Here is a 17,245-nt window from a genome sequence, read left to right as displayed (position 1 = left end):
TGCTTTAGGAAGATTATTTTAAGTGGTGTATGGGAGGAATGAGAGGGATGGGAGACCTATTGTAAGAGTTTTAATCAAGAGCATGAAGTGACATTTATGAGATAATCCCATTAGATGCTTCACACACATGCTTTGGATAAATATTGAATCCTAATGACAACCCTTCAAAGAAGAGTCAGTAGAGCATTTTACTGTTAAAGAAACATGGTTCAGAAAGGTTGAGGAACTTGCACCCAAATGTCACTCGTGCAAAAATGTAGAATTGGGCTTCATGCCTGAATCTAAAAAGGCATGCCTTAACAGAAACAAAAATAAAGCTGAAACATATTGATCACTCCTTGAATGAGGATGATTTCAACAAGGGCGATGACAGTGAATGGAAAGGAGGGAGAGAGATTTCGGTATGAAAAGGATGTGGCAATGAAAACAGTATGAGGACAAGGGACAAGAAAGAGTTAAAGTCTCTAGCTCAAATAATAGCACATGCCTGTAAATGCTGATCTGGAAAGGAAGCTAGGAAAATAAGTTGTTTTTGTTTGTTTAGGTACTGGGATCGAACCCAGGGGCCTGTAACCGCGGAACCACATTCCCAGCCCACTCTTAATATTTTATTTAGAAATAGGTTCTCACTGAGTTGCTTAGGGTCTTGTTAAGTTGCTGAGGCTGGCTTTGAACTCCCAATCCTCCTGCCTCAGCCTCCTGAGTCGCTGGGATTACAGGTGTGTGCCACTGCCTCTGGCCGTAAATAAGTTTTGAAGTTTGAAATGACAACAAAACACCCACTGAAGAGCCACGATGTACACTTTCTTTGAGGGGCAAAGAAGGGTCACCCACAGCACAGGCAGGACCAGAAGTGCTGCCCCTCAATGCCAGCCACATCTCAGCCCAGGCCACTCTCTCAGGCTGTCCAACTTTTGCACAAGCAGTTTCCACCCCTTGGCACACTGCTGCTTCCTCTTGCTTGTCTTCAGTTCACCCTTCCCGGGAAGGGTGCATTCCCAGGAAGGGTCTCTCTGACTCCCCATTTTCCCCATCTTCCTTCTTAACTCCCAGTGCGTCTGCCCTTTGCTGCGTCTCCTACCAGGCTGAACAGCTGGAGTGCGACTGTCTTCCCCTTGACCTTTGTTAGTCTCTAAGGCTATCACTCTGACCCGCAAGAAGTATTTGTTGACAGTGACTGACGGATTCCTGTTGTTGCCCTGGTAAAGAACTACCCTGCCCTGTTAAGTCACAGTTTCTTCCTTCTTAGGGCAGCGCAGCTAACAACCTCAAGACCAGGAAATCATCTTCCTCATCACATACCAGGGTATTATTCATGCAGTTTACTCACTGTAAAGGGTTCCCTTGAGATAAAGCTAACAATTAGTTGAAGATTTACGAATTTCCTAGGACCAACCTCTTTCTGATTCCGACATAAACAAGTGGTAGTAAGTGCTTCAGAATTTCTCTATGGGAGGGTCTTGGGCGTTGCACTCAAGCGGAAATAGGAGTCTGGTCCTTTTCGTAAACCGGCTTTTGCAGAGCAGCGTGAGGGTTTGTGCATGTGGTGCTTGACCCAGAGAGGGGAGCATGTGGATATTTTGGGGAAGTCCTTACTACACCTCTTGCCTCCTTTTGTATAGGTTAGTTTTGATGTCTACCAAACTGCCAAATTCTGTTTTCTTTCAACCGCGAAGTACCCCGATTGGGAAGGGCCCGTCTATTCCCGAGCGGTAGGAGACGTGGAAGTCTGTTCGCAAGAGGAGTCCAATTCCCAGAGGATTTGGGGATCACAGGAGGGTCAGGTTTTCTCCCTGTGGGGGTTTCGAGACTACTCAGAGCCACACGACTAAGGTCCACGACTGGTCAGCGCCTAGAGCCCAGACGGGGGTTCCAGCCCCAGCCGTCCGGGTCCGAGGGGGCGGGGCGACGAGTGAGAGGCCGGGTGGGGCGGGGCGGGGCGACCAGGCCGGGGCCGGGGGCGGGGCCAGGCGCGCCGCTCGGCTCCGCCTCGCCGGGCTACGCAGGCGGCGGGGCTGCGGCACGGGCCGGGCGGCACCATGGCGGCGGCGGCGCCTGCTGCGGCGGCGGCTTCTTCCGAGGCGCCGGCGGCGACTGCGACGGCAGAGCCTGAGGCGGGGGACGAGGACAGTCGCGAGGTCCGAGTGCTGCAGAGCCTGCGGGGCAAGATCTGTAAGCGGGGGTCTGGCTGAGGGGCTTCCCCGGCGGTGGCGGCTGCACGGCTGAGGGGGCAGCGGGCGCGCTGGGGTGGCGGCGCCGAGCCGCGCTGGATGGTGGGCTGAGAGGGGGCCGGGGCCCGGCGAGGCGCGGCGCGCGGGGCCGGGAGGGCGGGTGCGGGCGAGGCTGGAGGGGGTGTGTTGGGGGAGGTGTCGCCTGGACGGGGCGGCGTGGGCTGCGGCCGCCCCTCTGGGGAGGGAGTGGAGAGCGGGCAGTGCTGGGGGAGGTGGCCTGGGCGCGCGGGCGTGAGGGGCTCGGCGGCGGGGCGCGGCCGGGGGCGCGGGCCGGGGGCGTGAGGAGCTTCCGGCCGCCCTCCGACGCAGGCCTCCGGGCGGCGGCGGGCGCCGGGGAGCGGCCCCGAGGTGGGAGCCGAGCCGCAATTATGGGGAGGCGCGGCCGGAGAAGAGGAGGCGGCGTGGAAGTGGGGCTGGCCCGAGGGGAGGGGGCTGCCTGCTCCCCGGGCTCCCGAGCCCGGGAGAGCTTGAAAAAGGCGCCCTGAGCGGGAGCCGAGCGGCCGCCCGGAGACCCGGGAGGGTGCCGCGCGGCGTGCTGGCGAGGGAGCGCGCGGGAGGGGCTCGCTGGACACCTGTACTCCGCCCCGCCGCGCGGCCGCGCGGCTTGAATCGAGAGCGGCGTGACTGACAGGGACTCGGGGCAGGATGTAGTGGCTTCCTGTGAGCAGGTCTCAAAACACAGTCATCCAATCCGCACTTAACCCACTTAATTCCTTTCCTTTTCAAGCATTTAATTGTTACTTTTGTGAGCGAGCCATTACTAGTTGGCTCCATAGTCTAAATATGCCAGTTCGAGTTCAGTCATTTGCATATTGGTTTTTTAAAATGCCCTTTTGGTATTAATTGCCATTTTCCTACAGTAGTTTACTTAGACAAAATACCCCCCCCCCTTTTTTTTAAGATAGAGCTATAGAACTTACTTTGCTTTTGTTGAAAGTTAAGTTTTCTTTATTCAATATTCTCAGATTGGAAACGCGCTAGTTATGTGGGGTCCTTTGTACGTTGTATGAAGAAAACTGAATTGCATTAAAATTACAGCACTCTTTCGTGGGCAGGCTATAAAATTTTCTTTTTGACTAATGATGCTATTAATTGATTCTGGAGTCTCTTTTAAGGCTGCTTCCTTTTTCAAGGATTTGGGATTTTGTTTGTTTGTTTATTTGGTACTAGGAATGGAATCCTAGGGGCGCTTTACCTTTGAGCTACATCCCCAGCCCTCCTTTTTATTTTTAATGTTTTACTTTGAGCCAACATCTCACTAAGTTACTTAGGGCCTCTCTAAATTGCTGAAGCTGTCCTCAGATTGCAGTCCTCCCATCTCAGCATCCTGAGTCGCTGGGATTACAAGCATGCGCCACCACGCTGGGCTAAGGATTTGGGAATTTATTGAATCCCAGAAGCAAACTATTAAATTTTCTCACATTTTAATTCCCTGTTATAGTTGTGGAACTCTTAAGAGATTCCAATTCTTAAAAATCAAAAGAATGACACCTGAGATGAAGATGTTTCCTGCATCTAAGTTTCCAACCTTAAAGATACTTTTAGGGAATAAAGCCTTTTCAGAATTTAGGCTAAATATTTATTTAATGTATGCATATGCCTAATTTAATTGGGAAAACTAAATGGGCAGAGTCCCCCCCCCCATCTGGTTTTCCTAATTTTTACCACTTTACATTTTAGCATTATTGATATTACACACTATTGGAGCCTCCACTGATGCATAACTGCAGGTTGTCCATGAAACAACATATATGTGTGTGTGTGTGTGTGATGGATTTGAGTTGGGCTGTTTCCAGAAAGACTTGGTAATCTTACTTTCACCTGCTCCATGGCAATGACCATTGAGAATAGTTTTGTAAGAGGCATCACTGTAAGTGAAACTTGGGTATACAAATAAAACAAACAAAAAATGTTTGTTTCTATAGTTTAGACCAATGCTGGCATAAAGACTTGGAAATTGGCCATTCAGTTAACTGGGAGTGATACTGCTTTAACCATAGTCAAAGTATTACATCTGTTAGTCGGCTTCTTGCTTTTTGAATTGCTCAGCATAAAGCTCAAGTCATGGAGTGATCATTTCATAGGAAATATATATTAGTATATTTATATACAAAATTCCTCATCTCACATTTCTTTTCTGTCCTTTTAACTAATGTAATCCGAAATTGGTTTAGCTTCAGAACTTGTGAAGAGGTGCTGTTCTCTGTTTCCCTGAAACTGATGTGTAGCTTTTGTAGGGAGAGGGCTGAAGGGTAGATGAGTCTTAAGGTACTGAAGTTACAGAAGTGGGATGATGGTGGTTCCCACGATGAAGCTATTAAGCAGCTTGGGGAAGGGGGCATCTGTGCCTTCTTTCCTTTTCACTACACCGAGAAATCTTGGAAGAAACCTTAATGGTACCTACTGACCTAGACATAATGCTGGTAAATCCTAAACTCTAATTGGGAGTCCCTGTTCTGGAGAGTTAGAGATGCATAGGACTGAAAGTGAGCCTGAAAAGAAGTGCTCTTATTCCTGGACTTGGGTGGGTCCCTTCAACTTCAAATCATTCCAGTAAAAAAGAGAGGATGGATTGATTTATACATCTTTAAAGTTCTAGATATAGATAATTTTCACAACCTTCTTTAGGGACTTTATTCTTAAACTTATTAATTTCCCATATATGTATTTCACCAGGTGAAATTAGATTGACAGATTGAAAAACCATTTTATTGCTAGTTTCAAATTATCATTTGATGTTAGCAAATCTAACAATTTTGCAATTTCCTGAAGTCATTTTAGTGCCCTAGGAAACCTTGACAGTTCTGAATGCTCTGCTCCTTAAATCAGGCAAAGGTGGTTGTTGGATATCCTAGGGCTGTCTTGTGAACCTTTGATAAATGAAATTAGGACTGTATTCCAGATTTCTTCCTTTAATTTTGAACTCTTGTGCAGTGAGTAGCAGGTATGCTAGCATATCTGAAGCACATTGCATGCCTTCTCTCCAGAAAACTCTACACTCAGGTGAAAAAAGGATTTGTGCTTTCTTTGTTATATATCTTAGGGCTTCATACTATTATTTTACGACTTTTTTGGTTGCCACTTTTTGTTCTTGTGCAATTAAATCAGGTTGTAAAAATGTTACTGAAGGGGCCCACACCAAATGGTGCATGGATTTATCTACTCAAGGGGTACCATATTCGTAAGAGCCAAATGTTAAGATCTGTGTGAATTTTCATTTTTTATTTTATTTAAAAATATTTTTAGTTGTAGATTAGCATAATACCTTTATTTGATTTATTCATTATGTGGTGCTGAGGATCAAACCCAGTGCCTCACATGTGCTGGGCAAGCGCTCTACTACTAAGCTACAACCCTAGCTCCTGTATGAGTTTTTAGATGTGTGATCATTATGTGTCCAAGAACTTATTTGATATGCCTGATGTTTTGAGGCCAAGAATGACTGGGTTGTTGGACAAAGTAGGGAGAATCTATGGGATATGGTTAAGTACTCACTTAAAGGCCTAGTGAAGTTAGTCACCTGGGTTTGAATTTTCTCTTAATTTCCAACTTTTGTTAGCCTCTATGTACCTCCGTATTCTCATGTGTAAAATGGGCATAGTAAAAATATATATCTCATAGGACTGCTCTGAGGATTAAATAGGCTTGTCCCCCACCCCATCCTCACCCACCAGGAGTTGGGTCAGCTGTGGACATCTCTTAGAAAGGAGTAGAATAAGAGATTGAAAACTCATCTTTAGTGGGGTGTGGTGATGCACACCTGTAATCCCAGCAGCTGGGGAGGCTGAGGCAGGAGGATCGAGAGTTCAAAGCCAACCTCAGCAAAAGTGAGGCACTGTCTCTAAAATACAGTACAAAATAGGGTTGGGGGTTTGTCTCAGTCATTGAGTGCCCCTGAGTTCATTCCCTGGTACCAAAAAAACAAAAACAAACTTCATCATTATTTGATGTTCTTGTCTAACATGTACTGGTATTTCCTGGGGTACAAAGTTGATTAAAGACAGTTCTGTATTCTGCTTTACACATTGTTAATATTCTTGTGATTTTAGACAACTCATTTACCTTTGAGCTTGTCTTCCTCATCTTTGCATGGATTGTCTTTCTCTTTCCCTTCTCCCCGTAAGTTATGTGAAGGAACTGTTACACATCCTTTAAAAGCCTGCTCTTTGTCATCCTTTCCTTAAAACTCTCTTTGGGGCACACACCACCCCACCTTCCCTTCTCTGGCCAGAGGGTGTTAGACCTTCCTGCTACTGGGAATCACAATTCCTTTTCTATTTTCCTGTTATAACACATTTCATAGATATCATTTGTATATTTCCCCTGTTATAATGTGAACTCTTCCAGGGTAGAATTCCTTCTTATTCATTTACCCCCGCCCCCCATTTCTCTCTTTCTGTCCTTCCTGTCTAACTAGAAGAGAGTAGGCCTTGCAGTGTTACCCTAGGATAGTTTGCAGTACTGGATATGAAAGTGTTTTGGTCACTGTACAGCTGAATAAACTAGAAGCTATTCCTATTATTAAAAGAAAACTGTACGAATCTGTCAGGAAGGTTCATCTCTTTCAAAATTATGGTACTTACTCTCTATGGGTAGATTTGAACTGATGCCAAAGTTGCTTCCTTAGGAAAAGGATTAAATTTTCCTAATTACTCTGATGCTTTATTAGTAGAGTATTTGAATATTGTTACCTGTTCATGAGTATTATTACTAATTGGTTTTGGGATCTGGAAGAAACATCTCATAACCATACTTTACTCATCAGGTGTTTTTATTTGGCATGGTAGGTTTGAATTTTTTGATAATAAAGTACAAATCAAAACATTTTATTGACTACCCAATAGAATTGAGAGGAAGAGATTAAATGGGGTTTATTCATTATAAGAATTCATTAGTATCAAATATTTGAAATGAGAAGATGAGTTATTTAAGATGGAAGATGAATCCATCTTTGATATGAGTGGAAACAGGAGAGAAAAGGGTTCTTTGTAAAAGTTCAGAGAGCAGTCTGCTAATCATTTGCTCTGCGGAAGACAGGAGGTAAGCCTCAATGAGTTCATAGAGTGTTTTTTTTTTTTTTTTTAAACTAAGAGTTCTTTGAATAGACTCTTTTATTTTCATTTTTTTATTGGAGCTTAATGGTTATACATAGTAGTTGGGTCTTTGAATAGACTCATAAGTGACTGAAGCTGATGTGGCTAGAATAAAACCATATTGTTTTATCCTTTAATCATAGATGCTAATCCTATTTCCTTTTTAATGTGCTTTATGAAATTATTTAACAATTTTAGATTATGTGTTTTATGTACTAAGAAGTTCTATGCTCCTTGGATGGAACTGCTAACAAAGTTTTGTTATGCAGTCATATTTTAGTATTAAGTTAAGAAACTTTTTAGATATATTAAGATGTTTTTGACATATCTTGGACTTTGTCATTTTAGTCATCAAAAATCCCTAGTTAAGGGGCTGGGGAGATAGCTCAGTCGGTAGAGTGCTTGCCTTGTAAGCACAAGGCCCTGGGTTCTATCCCCAGCACACCCCCCCCCAAAAAATCCCTAGTTAAAATGGCATATTTTCAGGATCTTTGATTCTGACGGTGCTGTTAATAACAGAATGACCTTAGACAGATTCTTTAACCTTGAGGCACCCCAGCTTATAAAATGAGAGGGTCAAATATGTTTTTTTAACATCCCTTCTACCACTTTAATTTTTTCTTTGTAGCATGAACCATTTGTTTTAGGACAATACATCAGATGCTTCTATTTTAGTATTTAAATGTGTTTAGTATACCTGTTTTGCATAAAATTTGCTGTTTTAAATATTTAAGGGTTATTAGATACAGTTGTTCGAATCCTAAAATATTTTTCTATGACCATTAATTAATTAATTTAGCAGTTCATAATACACATCTCAGTGTCCTTTAGGGCACACAAGAATTTGGTTGAAAAATAGGTCTAAACGTAAAGGGATAAAAAATTCCCTTAATGTCTTATCCTAAAGTCCATATTAAGCAATAGTTGTTTTTATTCATTGTATTCATAGAGAATTATGAAAATTTAGAGTTTATTCTTTCCCTCATTTTACACATGAAGATTCTGAAATTCAGGAATCTAAGTGTCACACAGTTAATATCTCTTTGGGCACTGGTCCGCTACTTTCAAATTTCTTCCTAGAATGCTACATAGTATTAATGTGGTACATGTACTCCATTTATTCTGTGAAGATCACCCGACTGTCTAGTGGAGTGTACACAGTGGTAATAGATTTCCACTATGCTTTGTACATACTCTCATGCGTTCCTTCTTAAGAACTTTGTGAAGTGATTAGCATTAGTGATGGAACTTGATTGTGACTTAGGTAGAGATTGAACTTGGGTGTTTACTTATTTGTGTCATAGTTAGCTTTTAGCCGTCTTGACTGCCCGTCAGTGTCACCTGTGAACTTCAAAAAATTCTGATGCCCAGGCTTTACTTCTGATTTATTGAATGATTTTTGGTGTCTACCTGGATACCTGAAGGTTTAAAAAATTCCTCAGGGTGTGATTTAAGCAGCTAGGATGGTTAACCTCTGTTTTTGCTGGCTGAACAGACTAGTCACAAACTGAATGGTAGCAACCTGTTGTACATGACCACTTTAAGTTTTGGTGTGGTCACAGGGTTGTTTTGTTTGCTTATATTTCTTTAAAAGATGTATTCATTTGATTAGAGAATGTAAACAACTGGTTCAAAAGTTAAACATTATGAAAGGGTATAGGTTGAAAAGCATTCCTTTCATTCCTTCTGAAGAGGTAATGCCCTAGCTATTACCTCTCCAGAAGCAAGCAGTACCATTTTGTTTTGCATCCTTCCAGAGATTGTTTAAGCACTTACAAACATAAAATGTGTGTTAATGTCTTTTCTATCAACAGAAAAACAATAGGAAGATATAACATTGTTCTGCATCTTCCTTTTTTATGTAATATAGCTTGAAGATTTTTCATATCCACAGATATAGAAAGCTGCATTATTTTTTAAACAACCACATAATATTTCTTCATCTGGATATACTATAGTTTATTTAACCAGTTCCTTATAGATTAACATTTGTTTCCAGTCTTTGTGATTATACACATTATTACAATGATGGACACATCATGTCTATGTGTTTATAGTAGGATAAATTTCTAGATGTTCAATCGACAAATCAAAGGGTATGTGCATTTTTATTTTGGAAAAACAATGCCAAATTGCCTTTTATAGAAGCTATAGCAATTTATGCAATTTATAATGTATAAATAAGTGTCTGTTTTTTTTTTTTTTTCAATCCTGGGAATCAGACCCCAGTCCTCTTGCATTCTGTGCAGGTGCTTTGCCACTGAGCCATACCCCCAGTCTAGAGTGCCTATTTCTTTACACCCACTTATGTGTATTTAAAACTTCTTGATCTTTACTGGTCTGTAAGGTGAAAATGAACTTTTAATTTTTAAATTTTTAAGATGCACTTTTTATTGAAGTTGATGATCTCTTCATATTTTAAAGAGCTATTTCCCCTTTTGGTGAACTTTTCTGTTTATTCTTTTGTTCTTTTTTCTACTGGGTTATCAGTCTTCTTATTGACTTGTGGGAACACTTTATGCTGTAGGGAAGTTAGCTTCTCTTTTTTTGTGGAAAGATTTTCAAAAATTATGTTTTGGCTGATGCTTGAATTTATTCTTGAGAAATTTATTATGAGATCTAATTAGGGCAGTCAATTGTTGATTTTACACATACTATGTGTGTGTAGGGTCCTATATTAGAATAGAGATGGAAAAAGAACTGATTGAAGAAAGGTAAGTGCAGACTTAAAAACAAGGGTTAAAACATAATAGGTTATGGACTAAGATTGTGCCTCAGTGGTAAAGCATTTGCCTAGCACATGTGAAGCACTGGGTTTGATCCCCAGCACCGCGTAAAACTAAATAAACAAAATAAAGGTATGTGTCCATCTGCAACTAAAAATATTTTCTTAAAAAAAGCATAATAGGTTATTTGCAGCATATCCTTCATTCATAGAAAACATATATGTAATACTGATTCCATGTTAGACACCGTCTTAAAGCACTTTAAGACACTTTATGCATATTAACTAATCCCAAGTGTAACTCTTTACGTGCCGTTATTATCCCCATTTTTATAGAGGATGAGGAAACAGAAAGAAAGTAGCTAAGCCAACTTGACCAAGGTCAGACTGTGAGTGATTGGTAGAGCTGTTATTCAAATTAGATAGACTGACCCAGGTCTATCCTGCTTCTCTTAACCGTAACGCTACTTATTTATTTAAAAAATATTTTTAGTTGTAGATGGACACAGTGTCTTTTATTTTTATGTGGTGCTGAGGACCAAACCCAGTGCCTCTTATATATGAGACAACCACTCTATCACTGAGCTATAACATACCCAGCCCTATTTCTCTATTTGTTAATGTTCAGAGTAATATAATAATAATGTAAAGAATTCATGCAAAATATGAGAGACCATTAGAAAAATAAAGTATATGAATAGGATTTTCACAGCAAAGGAAATATAAATGTCCAGTAAACATGGAAATACTGGCAAAGTTGAACAAAAAGTGATGAGGAAAATAAATATTTGAAAATATTGTCAATTTTTGAAAAATGAAAAATTAGTTGTACAAACTTTGATTTCCTCAGTGGTGAACAAAGGGAATTGGCCTTGCCATAATGCTTTAATTTTCTGCACTGGGTGTATTTATGTATTGGTTATGTTACCAAAATGACTATTAATATAAATGAATTAAATATAGTCTTAGTCTTAAGCTATTAGTCTCTCTTAAGACTATCCTATCTGTAAAAACAAGGATAACCAAATGTTAAGTTTAGGAACATTTTGAGTGTGTATAAATGTCAACTTTTCTGTTTTTTGGGTAACTTTTTATTTTACTTAAAATTAAAAAAAAAAAGTGAATTCCCATCTGTTTTGTCTGTTAGGTCAATTCTTATTTAAAAAGTCAACTTTTCAAAAAGTTAATACTTTGTTTCAGAGAAATGTGGTAAAAAGGTTCTGAATAATTTTGATTCTTTAAATGAATATGTGTGTGAGTGGTACAGAACCTCTTAGTTTTGGATTTGAACAGTTTTATTTATATAAAATTTCTTCAGTAGGTCAGAGGATGTGAACTACTGTTTATTGAGTATTTACTGGTTTCCAGATGCTGTTAGGATACTTGAAAATTGTTTCATTTAATCATTTTCATAAAGAAGATTGGTATTCATATTTTAGAGAAGCAGAGAGGTTTTTTCCCCTTAGGAGTATTATGTAGCAAAGCCAGATTTTCAGAAGGTCTCTATTACCAAAGCCCATATCCCTTTTTCTGCCAAGTGACCTGTCCAGTAGTATATTGGAAGGAACTGATGAGTACATTTCTTTTGTCAAGAAGTTGATGATTACACCTAAATTGACTGTAGTCGAATTTGAGGGCTAATAAAATTAGAATGTTTTAAGTGCAATAAAAATCACTGTTTTGGAGTTCACCAAAAACATTGTTTTTCTGACTCTGCTCATTGGGGGTTTCTCTGTATTTTTGAGCAGTTCTTTTAGAATGCACACTTGTGCATACACAAGTGCATTGTATGTCTTCACATCTAGGTTTTCCTTTTAGATTTTTTCTTTTGAAAAGCACTGCATCAAGGGCTGGGGAGATAGCTCAGCTGGTAGAGTGCTTGCCTTGCAAGTACAAAGCCCTGAGTTCGATCCCCAGTACTGCAAAAAAAAAAAAAAGAAAAAGAAAGAAAAAGAAAAGAAAAGCACTGCATCAGAATAAGTCCCATTTTGTCTCCCTGGATGCCATTACTGGAAATAACCCTATCCCATTTTTGGATTGTCTGTATAGCCCTGATCTCTTATCTTTAGGCCTTTCTTTTACCGTATGGACTCTTGGTTGCCTCTGAGTCTGGTTAAGCTGCATGTAACTGAAGGAACCATTGGCCTAGCCTAGGAGAGATTCCCAGCATAAGCACTTCAGAGTTTGGTTTGCCACCTTGAGAAGGGGCTTGTCAAGACCTTAGAGACTAACACACATTCAAAACTGACCACAGTAAACAGGAAGATCCCCCTGCACTTGGTATGTACCTCTATAAGCATGGACACTTCCTGGCAATACCTTATGAAACTTGCCTTTTCGTGCACAGTAGTTTCCTAACTTCTTCTTCTAGACTAAGCTTCAGTCAGAGGTGATTAATATGATAGCAATATAAATAATTCTATGATGGTTATTATGATATATGACTTGTATACAGCAGCTGGTCGCTAATTATGTTTTTATAGACTTTCCCACTGAGGAGTTGCAGTTTACATAATGGAATATTTTTTAAGAGTTGTGGTAGAATTTATGCCTTATTTTTTACCTTAATGCTTTGTCAAGAATGATATGTAGTTCAGAGTTTTAAAAATAATTTTTAAAAAATTGACACAATAATTGTACATAATTATGGGATACCATGTGATGTTTTGATACATCTATACATCGTATGATGTTCATAGCAAAGTAAGCATCTCTATCTCCTTGAACATTTATCTTCGTTTTGTTCTATTTTGTAGTACTGGGGATCCAACCCAGGACCTTTCATATATGCTAGGCAAACACTCTACCACTGAGCCATATATGCAGCGTCATTTATCTTTGTGATGAAATAATTCAAAATCCTTTTTTCTAGTTTTTTTAAAATATACATTATCAGTATCTGTAGTCACCTTACTGTATAATAGGACACCAGAACTTATTTCTCTTGTCTGTTACTTGGTATAGTTTGGATTTTCTAGCCACAAAGAGCAATTTTTTGCTCAGCGAGTCTAACTGCTGGGTTCCAGGAGTCCTGTGCCTACTCAAGTGCTTGCTCAGTGGTGCTGCCTTATTTTACTATAATGCCATGTTCTTAGGCAGAATCAGATTTCTAACAGGAATTATTTAATGGTTGGTTCTTTTAAGATACCAATTGTGTGGGATAACAGAATCTTGTATTATATATTTTAGAGATACGTATCATTTATTGAGAGTGAGAAAAATCACCTAATAATTCAGTTATCTGACTATGTTAATTTGTGCATTGGAAAAGCAACCTGCTAGTAGATATTCTGACAGTTACCATATGCCTGTTGGTACCATTTCTCATTCTCTTGCTGAATAATATCACAAATGTAGAACTTAGTTGTTTTCAAGACAATAACTAAGAAGGGAAATATCTACAAATCTTTTTTCACTCACCTTCTTTTGATCTCCATATACCTATAGCAATGTGACATACTCTGAAGGAGGACTCTGAATATGAGACTTGTTGTAAGATCATGTGTGCTAAAGGCAATTCTTTTCCTTTCTCCATTGAGAACTTTTAAAGGTAAATGAACAATAGGGATCTTATCGTGTGTAAGATTTCTTTATCTTATACAAAATATTTATTATAACAGGTATGTAGAAGTTGATTGAATAATAAAGGATCTTGTAGTATGTTGAAAGCATGGTTTTCTGCTGCTTTTCTAGGAATCACTTAATCTCTGTGAACCTCAGCTTGTTTGTCTATAAATTGGGAATACTAGTTTCACTAATCTTACAGGGCAATTGTGAAAAGATTGAATGATGTGGTATACTGCCTGGCACACTGTATTCAGTTAATTGTTGACTGGGACATAAGCAGTAGATACTCAGTAAAGAGTATTTTCATACTCTTAATAATTTCTTAATAATTCACTTAATATATACTAAAATATTCATAAATACACCTTTTTGTGCATGTGAGTGGCACTGGGGATTGAACCCATGACACTGTACCACTGAACTACATCCCCAACCATTTTAATTTTTTTTTTTTTAAGAGAGGGTAAGGTACCAAGCCTGGCTTTGAACTGGATCCTCCTGCCTCAGCCTCCCCAGTAGCTAAGATTACAGATGTGTGCCACTGTGCCTGGCCAAAATATTTTATCTTTAAAAAAATTTTTTTTTTTTTTTTTTTTTTTTTTTGGCAGTGTTGGAAATCAGACCCAGGGACTTGCACATGCTAAGCAGGCGCTCTGCCACTGAAGTACACCCCAAGCCCTATATGCAGTTCTTGTAGTATTTATCAGATTAAATGACAATAAGTAGCAATATCTAAAAGCGTTAGAAGTCAGTGTTGCCCTGTGCTGTTTTAATTTCAAGTGTTGCCTCTTAAAATTTTAGAGTTATGGGGAAACCTAGAAGATTAACTTATTAAGGATTTGTGAACTCAAATCTACGGAGACCAGGTTTAATGAGGTAAAGCCATCTCGGGATTATTACCATTTAGTGAGATGTGCCTTCTATAGTTTCTGCTCAGAACCATATTACCATAATTTTGATTTATTAAAGAGAAAACAGAATTATGTATATGTTATTGTTAGTATTCTCAGTTTCTAGATGTTAACCACTTTTTTTTTTTTTTTTTTTTTAAATACTGGATGTGCCAAGGAGAATAAATCTTGGACTAGCCAACCTCCAATTTGTGTTCTCCTTTTGGAGATGTGAAGCCTGAGGTATAGAAAGTTCAGATGTTTTTCCTAAAATAGAAATGAATTTCTTCTGTAATAAAAAGCCTAATTTAAAAAAAAAAAACACTCTTCCCATGTATCTCTAGTTGTTGAATTACAGATTATCTTTCATTAGGACCCAATGGTTTGGGTGAAGGGAATTATGTACAGATGCCAGTTTTTTAGGATTTCTAGCCAAGGAAGAGCACCTAGGAGTTACTAAGTGCTTACTTCGTTTTAGGCATTGTACAAATGCTTTACCTCAGTTTATGTTCAAAGGATCCTGAAGCTTCATAGTTGCCACTTTTTAAAACAGGGGATTAAGACTAAGGATAAACATATTGTTAAGTGAACATCTTGTATTAAATCTCAGGCGTTGGATATAGCTCAGTTGGTAGAATGCTTGCCTCGCATGTACAAGGCTCTGGGTTCAATCCCCAGCACAACAAACAAACAAATGAACAAAAACTCAAGTGTCTACCAAAATGTATTCATTTAACTTCTTATACTATACCAATATTGCTTATATTTTTAGAATTATTCTGTTGCAAAAATTGATATTAAACTTTAAAAGAAAATTTCTAAGACAATTTGATTACTACCATTAGATAGGATTGTCTTATTTATGTCTAATTAGATTGCACAATAGCATTTCAGTTTTACCCTATACTTGTCAGCACCACAGTCCATATTATATTTTAAGGTGTGCATGTGATCAATTCTTTTTTACTATGTGTGGTAACGTTTGTATGTTTTGGTATCTTTTTACCTCCTAAAGTTCTAATCATCTGTTAGGGCTGATATTTCTGTTATTAGGATATTATATCTGGAGTCCCTCAGGCCAGTTGATGCCAAATTCTGTGAATTATGTCTGCAGTATCTCTTCCATTTCTCCTACACTGACATTAACTTTTTTGTTACCTTAGTTAGGCTCTTAACAGACATCAGAATAATTTTTCTGAGGTATAGTTCTGACCACACAGAACTTTTTAGTGACTTTTGTTGCCTACTGAATAAAGTTAAAACTCCCTAGCTTGACATTCTAGGTTCTCTGTTCATCTCCAGACTTCTTTTATAATCTTATCTCTCTTTATCCCCTTTCATCTCCTTCGCTGGTTTGTGCTATTTACTTCCTCCCTGAAGGCACCCCTCTTGTTCTCACCTCCAGACCTTGTTCACATTGTGTCTTCCACCTGGAATGTTATCTTTTCACTCCTAACTTCTACATTTTGAAAATGCGTTGTCACTTGGAAGAGTTATTATGAAGATTGAATGAAATAGTATATGGAATCCCTATGTGTATGTCTGCTGCTGATGGGTATGCCAAAGTGATGACTAGTAAAGTAAAGTGGAATTTTCTCCTTCATTAGAAACAAAGGGTTTCTAATAGAAAGCAACTCTAGCCAGTTCAAGTAGAAGGAGACTGAGTAAAATGTATGTACCCATAATCCCACATACTCGGGGCTAAGGCAGGAAGATTGTTAGTTTGAGGCCTGTGATACCTTTCTGAAAAATAAAATAAAATAAGATAAGATAAAATAAAATAAATAAAATGGGCTGAAATGTAGCTCAGTGGTAGAGTGCTTGCCTAGTATGAACAAGTGCCCTGGGTTCAGCCTCCAATACTGCAGGGGGAGTGGGAGGAGTTTAAGTGACTTATAGAATTTTTTAAAAGAACATAAAACAAGACAAAAAAACCCACCCAGACTCTAGGTGGAAGTTTTAGGAATGACATTAAAAGGCCATATTGCAGCTGAGCCATCATGAAATTTACTACCTCTTTTAGGATCAGAAAGGCTCCTGCACAATTGGGAAGCTATAATTTTTAGCTGCTTTTATCATAGAACCTTGCCACCTCTGTCATGATTAGGAATGTGCTAATATTAGGAAACAGCTGTTGGCAAGCAGCCACCTTCATCAGTAAGCTGTTGTCACTGCTGCTGGTTCAAGAGCCAATCCATCCCTACCTGTCACAGCCTGTACTTCAGAATGGATGCCTTATATCTTCCTTCTTAATACATGTGAAACTTGTGACTGAATTCCCAGGACTTCTACAGATGCTGTTGTAGAACATGGACATCTCTATGACAGTGTTTTCTAGTGGAAGCAGCCAAAGCTCAACCACTTTTCTCTTCTGTTACCCCCATCTCCCCCCCCACACTAAGTGACTATGATTGGTGGGACTTAAATCACATCCACAATTCTAGCTGCAATAAAGACTGGGAGATGTAGTTTTTATCTTTCCGTTCTCTGTAATATAGCAAGGTATATACCAAAGGAGATTGAAATGACTGTTGAACACTAATCCTGTTTATCTACTGCAGGTATTGAACCTGATTCTTCTTAAGGTTAGATTAAGGATAGAGAGAAGCTGAGAAAAATTGCAAATAATACCACCAAAGAATGTTGAGAAATTGTTGTTTGTTAGTATATATATTTTTTATAATGCTACTTTTAAAAAATAATTAAGGGCTGGGGAGATAGCTCAGTTGGTAGAGTGCT

General features: G+C 39.2%; 1 protein-coding gene across 2 annotated transcripts in view; it reads left to right on the top strand.

Annotated features, from left to right (window-relative positions):
* The first annotated feature begins 2,025 nt into the window (after positions 1-2,025).
* The window catches only part of Rasa2 (RAS p21 protein activator 2), a 103,886-nt gene continuing 88,666 nt past the window's right edge, over positions 2,026-17,245 (top strand). For both annotated transcript variants that reach the window (XM_047564412.1, XM_047564411.1), the window contains exon 1: positions 2,026-2,172. In XM_047564412.1, the coding sequence (XP_047420368.1) occupies positions 2,040-2,172 (133 nt within the window). In that variant the 5' untranslated portion in view covers positions 2,026-2,039. The remainder of the gene's footprint in view (positions 2,173-17,245) is intronic.

Source organism: Sciurus carolinensis, chromosome 9 (genome assembly GCF_902686445.1).
Source record: "Sciurus carolinensis chromosome 9, mSciCar1.2, whole genome shotgun sequence".
In the NCBI taxonomy this organism is placed as follows: domain Eukaryota; kingdom Metazoa; phylum Chordata; class Mammalia; order Rodentia; family Sciuridae; genus Sciurus; species Sciurus carolinensis.
Note: the sequence above shows the minus strand (reverse complement) of the source record. Positions and strands in the feature narration are given on the sequence as shown.